At 38.4% G+C, this 9,300-nt stretch overlaps 1 protein-coding gene across 3 annotated transcripts in view; it reads right to left on the bottom strand.

The window, feature by feature from the left end:
* Positions 1–574: 574 nt before the first annotated feature.
* drosha (ribonuclease 3 drosha) overlaps positions 575–9,300 on the bottom strand; it is a 20,953-nt gene continuing 12,227 nt past the window's right edge. For all 3 annotated transcript variants that reach the window (XM_027378317.2, XM_027378315.2, XM_027378316.2), the window contains exons 13-23: positions 9,295–9,300; positions 8,872–9,005; positions 8,506–8,618; positions 8,077–8,254; positions 7,748–7,922; positions 6,716–6,859; positions 6,319–6,528; positions 5,929–6,090; positions 3,201–3,361; positions 2,892–3,037; positions 575–1,817 (exon numbers count right to left, since the gene is read on the bottom strand). The exon at positions 9,295–9,300 is cut by the window's right edge and continues 202 nt beyond it. In XM_027378317.2, coding sequence (XP_027234118.2) covers positions 1,105–1,817; positions 2,892–3,037; positions 3,201–3,361; positions 5,929–6,090; positions 6,319–6,528; positions 6,716–6,859; positions 7,748–7,922; positions 8,077–8,254; positions 8,506–8,618; positions 8,872–9,005; positions 9,295–9,300 — 2,142 coding nt within the window. In that variant the 3' untranslated portion in view covers positions 575–1,104. The remainder of the gene's footprint in view (positions 1,818–2,891; positions 3,038–3,200; positions 3,362–5,928; positions 6,091–6,318; positions 6,529–6,715; positions 6,860–7,747; positions 7,923–8,076; positions 8,255–8,505; positions 8,619–8,871; positions 9,006–9,294) is intronic.

The raw sequence follows: 9,300 nt of genomic DNA on the forward strand, positions 1-9,300 counted from the left end.
AATGGGCAAGGGATTGGAGGGGTGAGAAGAAAAGGCCGTACAAAATTACTTGGGGCGAGGGCCAAGATCCAAGGTAAGGGTGATCCCCAACATTTTGCCTCAGTCTCCCTTTCCTAAGCCTCCCCACAACGACAATGAGCAAGGGATTGGGGGGCTCTCAGACATGGACATCTCTGAAGTTTACTAGCAATTGGATGTAAAACTGGTTTAGCATATGCTCAACGGCATTTGCTGATATGTTTATCTGACTGAAGTCAAAGGGGGAGGATTTTCAGTAACCATTTAATGTAGAACCGATTTACAGATGGGCACGAAGAGAGATGAAGTCATGTGCGGACAAACTACCCAGTAAACCAAGAAAGTTACCTCGTCTGTGGCATTTATTCTTTGAAAATGTGTACGTCTATAGAAATTTATGGTACCAAACTGTAAAGCAAACAAGAAAAAAACATGTCATAAGATCTACAATATATGAAGCTATATACTTTTAAAAAATCAAGAATTTGTAAATTTTCCAAGAAAACCACATTTCAAACAACCAAGCTAATTTCTGAAAGGGTTAAAAATATGTATGTTTATTTATAATACATTCATTATAAAATCACATTCACATACACTTTAAAAGACATTCAAAATACGATGCATCTAAAATTAAAGAGTAAAAAACCGGTTTCAGCATAAACTTTTAAACACAAACAAAAATGCTATTCAAGTTATTATGCCATACTCACATAAGTTTTATGTAACAAATAAGAATAGAATACACTCCCAACACCGTCTTATATGACATTAAATGTTCAACTTGTCTTAAGAACTCTATCACTTATCGCTTGGATAGACTGTATCACAAAATTCACTGGTTACAGGCTTTGGCAATACCCAAGAATATAATGGGATTTCTTTGTCTTAAGCAAAAGGCATTTCAGCTTTTAAAATAATAAGTTACCGGTCCTGAGGTCTTAATTCATGACTAGCAAATCCATTTTTTCTCAACAATTAAAATTGACATTGTAAGTAGACTCCTAACAAGCATGATCGCTGAAATTGTTCGATGAGGAATGTTTAGAGGATCACAATGTAATATCTGGAAATGAAATCACTGGATTACCAAGCTGACCGCGAGGGTTTCCCACTCGAATCGCTCCTCGAATTCCTGGTTGGCTTTAGGTGGTGCTCGGTCGATGGCATTCTCATGTAGCCCTTATACTTCTCTCGGTTACGGTCCGAGTCAGCATTTTCTCTCGACATGCTCTTCGTACATGCACGCAACTTCGATTCTTCAGCTGGTTCCCTTTCGTCGTGTATTTTCTCTGCCTCTGATCTGTACCTCCTGTCCTCCTCTAACATTAACTTATATTTCCGATCTCCGGTACTTCTGCTTCGGTCACTGTATGGCCTGTCTCTCTCCCCTAATGTCCTGTCTCTCTCGCCAGTCAGTCGGTCTCTCTCCCCACCTGGCCTGTCCCTTTCTCTGCTAAATTTGTCCCTCTCATTCGCCTTATTTCTCTCGCTGTCTCTATCCCTATCTCCGCCCAGCTGATCCCTCTCCCCAAACACTCGGCCTCTATTGTCTCCACCTCTGCTTCTTTCTCCTTCTTTATGTCTCTCCTCCCATTGTTTCTCCCTTTCTCTACCGCGCTCCTTATCTCCTCGTCTTTCCTCCTCTCTCCTGTATCCCCGTCCAGACCTCTCCCTTTCACGGTCTTTGTCTCTGCCCCGGTCTCTTTCCCTGTGCGGCGAGCTAAGCTTCGAAACGCCCTGGATCTTGACGCTCTTCTCGATGACTCTTCGTTGGTGGTCCAGCTGCGGGAACAGCTCTGAAAACGGGCAAAGAGAGGATGAAAATCCTGAACAATTTTCAACTCTTATCAAAACAATACTGAAGAAAAAATATAATTAAACCATTGGATTTTAATGTGTACCAACTAATAAACCGGTTATTCACACAAAAACGTTTCTGATACAAGATAATTTTGACACCATATAGATTTCCAGCGGTGTAGTGTATCCTTGTCATATTTCTATAAGTGGGGTATAGCTTCACAGAAAATGCAACTGCAACATTATCAAACCAGACCTGCCCTCCGATAATCATATTCCACGATCAAGCACATATTTCGATGGGTAATATATTCGCCTTTACTCTATAACTTTTATAGACAAATCAAACTAAATGTAATTAAATCTACACCCTTAAAGAAAAGCATAAATTTGAAGCCTAAGCATCTGCAACAAAAAAAATATTAAACAATGATTAAAGATCACAAACATATTTGGCAGTAGTAAATGCTGCGTTCGTAACACCTTGCCTTACTCGTCCAGACAACTTGTCAGGACCAGCGGGACAATGAGGCCGCGTTCAGAACCTTCGAAGCCATCATTGCCCGCAAGGCAAAACAAGCTCGAAATAAACATTCACTATTTTATCATATCGGCATCTATTTTAAGCGCTACATAGGTAATGTATAAGTAACACTTGGAACTGACAAACAAAAATACTTTGATAACAAAAACAAAGGGTCATATAATTACCAACCAATATGTTATGGTTGCCTTCAACTAGTACTGTTTACATACAATTGCTATTGTGACATCTTGTCCTACTTGCCAAGCTGTGAAGCAGGGCGAGATGGACAAAATAGATAACGCTGAGTACCCTGGGGTTCCGAACGGTTAAAACATCTCGTCCAACTTGTAGGACAAGAAGTTCCAGATGCAGCATAAGTACTTTAATCACTAATTAAACCTTCCGCAATCAAAAAGGTAAAACCTAAAACATCTCATCCAGAATTCCAACTTGGGTATCTTTAGACCAGTAAACCAGAAAAAAAGAAAACTACCCCCCTCCCCCCCAACAAGCACAAATACCGCAAACAGCACTCGATTTCTACCTTTGGAGTTAAGTAGAGCCTCTCGAGCTGCATTCATCTCTGCTTGCTGAATCGAATGGCCCGACGCCTTGGCCAAACGTCGTCCTCGGAAATAGACAGCCACAGTGTACACACGTGTGTTGGTGGGTCCTTTGCACTCGATAACTCTGTGGATAAAGAATATGCTTGTCAGGGCAATACTATATGTGCTTCCTGGTTTGAGTTATCAATACATCCTAGTTTGTAATACTACCGCAATGAATACAACGTGCTGTTAGAGATTGCACTGACAGTACAACTACTTTACGCATTGTATTAACTTCCACTTACTTGTAAATGGGAATGTCAGGTTCCCCTCCATCCATAGTCCTTAGGGTCAAGCAACACTGCTGCAATTTGCTCTTGGGATCGTTCCAATCCTGGTTCATGATGAATTGGTGCAGCCGTGGGAAGAAACACACCTGGCAGAAGGCGCGGCAGTAGTCTAGACCCTAAAATCAGTGAAAAGTAAAGAATTAATTGTCTTGAACAGTAAAAAATAAAAAATAAAAATAATCATACAAACGCATGGTGTTAAAAGGTTTAAGAGCGTTATAGGAGAGTAAGGTAGTGAAAAGGGGGAATAGGGGAGCAAGTGAATTAGAGCAGAAATTTGTATAAAGGGCAGGGTAGGGCAATTGAGTGAATTACAGAGTATCTGTCACTGGGGAAAGTAAAGGAAAAATGTTCAAGGAAGAAGAGATAGCTGTTGAAGAGTAAGAGGAGAATCCAGGGAGAGGGAAGGGTGTTAGATGTCAAAGATTAGAGGGTGTTGTAGGAGAGTATGGTAATGAAAAGGGAAAGGAGGAAAGTAAATGAAGCAGAGTAGTGATTAATAAGTGGGAAAGGTTTAGAAGGTTGAGCAATTAAATGAATTGCATTGTATCTGTGACTGGGGAAGGAATAGGGATAATAGGTGATAATGGTAGCTATGGTTGTCTTAGTAATAGGGGATTAGGTATCTGAGGGTTGAGACAAAAGGATCAGGAGTAGGTGAAGGAGTAGTGTCTGGGGGTTTGATAGGGACGGTGGGGTCTGGGGAAGGGTATTGTGATAAAAGAGATTCATGTGTGTATCCAGGAGTGGGAGGGATGGTGGGGAAATATGTTTTTTTTTTTTCTTTCTTTTTTTTTTTTTTTTTTTTTTTTTTTTTTTTTTTTTTGGGGGGGGGGTCTGTCTTGTTTCAATACGATTACACATTTCCAGAAATTCTCTGACCCACCTTCAAAGCTTGATTCATGTCTCTTTACATAAATTGATCAGTCCAAATAAGTCAACTCTTGGATTTTCCCTAGTCCCTCATGGTGCATGCTTGGACCAATGTCTGGGCATTAATCTTCCTTGAGTGGCGACTCTCCAAGGAGTGTGGCTTGAAGGCCTCAAGGTCTAACCTTACACTTTGGTAGACCTGGCCCACATAAACACTCATGCACAGTATAAAAACTCTTTGGCTCCCTCTTTGTAATGCAACCATAAATTTTTCTGCAAACATATTTTTGCTTTTTTCCATTTTCTGAGGTCTATATATGTCCTCTGTTTTGTTATACTCAGATGAAAATAGACTGTTTTCTTTGAGCAGACTTCATCATGTCATCTCTCAAGGTAGTTTCTACTCTGTGTAATAACAGTAACAATGGGAAACTGTGTGTTACTTGTGTTATTTTTTTTATATTTTCGAATTGAATTTTCAGAAACTCCCTGGTTATAGCATGCTGGAATAGGTTCCTCATGTGAACATAGGGGCTTCCCTGAAGGTGGCCCTCTCTTAAGCTACTAAACTTCATCCCCATGGCCCAGTGAAATCTTGCAGGAGCTCACGAACAAACCCAAGTCAATCTCACTCCAAGTGCTTTGTGTATTCATGACAAGATGTCCCCATTACCAAACACTTGACAACAATTTCCCATGATGAGACTTCTGTCACCCACCCTTCAGTCAATTTTTTTAATGACGAGACATTCATGTCCCGTGCCCCTTGTAGAAATTTATTCATGAAGATGTCTGTGACACCTAGATGCAAATGGTTAGATATATAGATATATAGATAGAGGTATAGAGATTTTTTTCCAAATTAACCACATGGAACCTGCTTGATGGTCTTGCTCATCTAACATTTTTACTGCTGCACGGACTGATACATCCCACTTGAGCTTTCTTCTGAGCATTACTGTATCTTAAACTTTTCAGCTTTTATCTTTAAGATTTAGTTTTTTGTATTAAAACACAAGAGTGAATTCTAGATGGTTAGGATTTTTAGTTGGTCAATCAAAAGATACAGCATAATAACCTTACATATAATTAAGTCATCTATGGCCCTGTTATCAAAGTCAAAAGAACTACATAAACATTCATATATAGCAGAAAATGTGCACTTTGCTGTTAGTTACCACAGCTTTCATACTCATTAATTCTCCTCTCTTTAATCCATTACTCTCATTTTCCTTCTGTTCATAGGATATGTAAACTTCAAAGCTAAGAAATTTTTCCTTCATCATACTGTGGTTAGTGCAAGTAACTGCAATGGGTATACAGGTAGTACAGGTAATGGACTCCTTAATGACTAAGCTCGTGTTATGCCATCTGTGAGTATGCAACATTAATGAAACAGAATCACAGTGGATATAGCAGTGAGCTGAGAAAAAAAAAACAGAAAAATACTTGTTTTGTACTGCAAAAATTGAAAAAGCAAGTGTGAATGCCAATGTTTTCACCTCATGCCTCCATACCAAATTGGTCCATAGTTATTATTAAATACTTACCTGACAAAAATCTAGAATACATAGTAGTGCAACATTCATTTTAACATGGCAATCTATTCATCAAGCACATATGCTATTCATCAAGCACATAACCTATTCATCAAGCACACAACCTATTCATCAAGCACATAACCTATTCATCAAGCACATAACCTATTCATCAAGCACATAACCTATTCATCAAGCACATAACCTATTCATCAAGCACATAACCTAACTTTGATAGGTATCAGATTATGTGGAGCTTTCACAGCACTTACCCTATCAATGTAGAGGGCCCCAAGAAATGCTTCCAGCAAATCAGCACGATCTTTTGTTTTCAATTCTGTCTTCAAGTGTGAATACATTGCATATGCTGTCATACCCAAGTCATCACATACCACAGCTTGGGTCCGGTTGTTAACCAGCGATGAACGGAGCAACTGTGAGAGAGGTGGAAATATAGATTCAAATCAAAGGTCAACAGACAATCATTGATTATTTTAGCAACCCCTCGGTATTCACTTCATTGAGTGAATGTTAATCTACTTACTTTATTTAATAACAGCCTTCTAGGTGATAGGTGTCAAATATTGCAAAAGAAACAGAATATTACACATTCCAGTGATTACACATTTAAAATGACACTAACAGTTGCTTTATCCACTTACTGAGAGGTGACCTTCATGATGCTCAGGAAAATATTTATATAAGTACTCAGATGCCACCAACTGAAGGACTGTGTCTCCTAAGAACTCCAGTCGCTGATTTGATCCCAGAGTAAGGTTGTTGAAGCCAATGCTGCGGTCAGTGAAGGCTCGAGCCAATAGGCGAATGTGGTTAAAGTGCACGCCGATGGACTCCTCAAACTTGGATAAATTCTGGGTTAAAAGAAAAAGAGTACAAGACTGCAGTTTCTCTGTCTATCCTTATCATTTCTTTTATACCTATGAATGGTACAAATTTTTTTTGTACCTATGATTTTTTTCCATTTTACTCCAGTCCCATCATGAACAAAACTAAAACCAGATACTAACAAAAATAATAATAAAATTGCACTCAACTTACAGTAAGGATTGGGAACGATTTGATCCACTTCCTGTCCCCCTGTGGCTCTTGCATTTGTATTGGGTGAGGGGGGTAGTTGACCCAGATGCTGTGCAACAAATCCTCACCTTTAAACAGGGTTGAACTTAGAACACTGTCTGCTTCCTGGTGAGGGAGAACAACATTGTTATCTTTAGAAGAGTCCTCAGAAATGGTTATGAAAAAAAGAGAAGAGAGACAAAAAGGAAAAGAAAAGGTTGGGGGTGCCTGCTTTGTGGGAAAAAAGTTAGAAATTCTCTTAACAAGTGCTGTACAGTATTGCTTATGCAAAATCTCCACTAAGTGAATAAAAAATGAAAGAAATTTTTCAGTTTTCCTTAACATTCAGGTAGGATTTTCAATCATTTGGTTGAAGATATAACTGGGGAGGGCTGTGAAGACAAGGAGTAATTATTTGAGGTGGCAAAAAGGTTAAGATCCACTGTTCTAAGTAGGATCCTGGGAAATGTGTGTGATGTTCTCAAATTCCATTATATAGATATTAATATGTAGATTCCATATTTTTCTGCAAACTGAATTAGATTAAATGGAACTAATTGTTTAGTGCATCACTTTAGTATCAATTTGTAAGATGCAACAACCTTTAAGGCTTAACTAACAACATTGCTAGTGCATAGCAGGAATGACTCTTCAATTTGTGGCCAATGCAAGTAAAGCCTGACTTTCTAAACCTCCTTTTATTTCTGCTCATGTCTCTACCAACCCTCAACCAAAGATCCTTCATCTCTGGTAGGCATTTAAAAATCCTGCAGGCTGGGAAGAATTCACTTTGATGCACTACCTCAAGATTAACAGGTTGTCATAACTCTTGTAAATAGATTCATTGTAAACTTCTATATTTTATCACTCATATTCTTTCTGTTTACACCCTTGTACTTTTTTTTTTTTTGTTACATTCTATTCTAACATAAATCCTTGAAACATATGCAAAGTAGGTATTCTCTTTTATAATTAAAACTATGTGCAGGTTAAAAACAAATTTCTCCTCTCTACCTCTATTCCAGTATCAAGAAAAATGGCTCCCATGAGAGCCTCAAAGCAGTTGGCCATTGCATGACGCAGCTCGAAATCATGACACAGATCTGACCCATGAGCGTATAGCATAAACTGGTCCAGCCCAAGCTTCTCTGCTAACACTGCTAGATGTTGGTTCTGGACAATAGCTGCCCTGTTAAAGAAAAGTCCATTTATATAATTTGTAAATCTATCAATCACAGCTACAATTACCTGTATCTTGCAATTACACCAAGTGCATTCATAAATAATTTTATACACAATGATACATATGCTCCAAACTACCTAAGAAGGAAAACGAATCCTACCTGTATGTTGCCAAGCCACCTTCCTCTAGACTGGGAAAGAGGTGGAACAAGTGAATGGAGGTTAAGAACTCTACCACAGCATCACCAAGGAACTCCAGCCGTTCGTTGTGTGTGATTTTACTTTCCGTCTCAAGGTTGCGTCCGAAACGAGACATGATGTTTATCAGCGTGTTTATGCCTTTTGAGAAAATGAAAAGAATATGATTTGTACAGTTGATTCATTCTATGGAATTGTTGTAAGACATTACTGTCTAGCCTTAACCTTATATGTTCTCATGGTGTAAAGACATCATATATCAATCAGTGTACTTGATATATGGCAAAATTTCTTTCCAGTATTTGAATTATCTGTTTTATTTTTTAGTTCAATTAAATATTTCCATCCTATAGCATTTCTCAAGCAATCAAACATTGACTTCCATTACTTACCTCTTTTGCGTGTATTCATATAATGGATTCTTCTGTCCCCGTATTCAGGCTGCCGTATTCCACAATTTGTGAGTGAGTTTCGGGCATGATCAGGATTTGTGCCAAAGTTTTCTCTGAAGACAATTAAATGCATATATTTAGAGTAGCAGGTCCACTACGCTCATCAGCACACTCTTATTTTAAAATTGATAAAACAGAAACAAACATAGTAATCCTTCACAACAAACAAGGCTTGCAAATAATATCTACCAATCAAAACATTTCTGTATCACACAAATGTCAAATATCACAAAAACTCTGATGATGATGCTCATACAGTAGCTCTTTGATATCTGTACTTTGTATCAGTCAATTGAAATGCCACACCTGTAGGAGGGATGAGTAAGAGCCAATTGCAGGAGGAATCTTGTGCGGAATTTGTACTGAATTCTCTCCTCGAGGACCTCTAATGAACAGTGGAAGCGCAGGTGACACACCAACACGGGGAGCAACATGGCATGCTGAGGGAAAAGGAAATTAAATTATATACACAAAAGATGATCAATATGACAGTCACTAATACGACAGTTGAATTTATGATGGCAACAATAAATATTTTCTTTTCATTTAATCAAAAGTTTTTTTGTATCATTGAAGTATTAGGCATTATATTTTGCCTTATGTGGCCCTCACCAGTTGAATATTACCCCTTACTCTTCATTCATCTTTACTATAATATCTGGTTTTATTGCATTCCTAAACCAAACCATCCTAAGTCAAAGAATTCAATTCCCTTATAACTAATCCTACCTGGAC

The sequence above is a fragment of the Penaeus vannamei genome, chromosome 2, assembly GCF_042767895.1.
Source record: "Penaeus vannamei isolate JL-2024 chromosome 2, ASM4276789v1, whole genome shotgun sequence".
Lineage (NCBI taxonomy): Eukaryota > Metazoa > Arthropoda > Malacostraca > Decapoda > Penaeidae > Penaeus > Penaeus vannamei.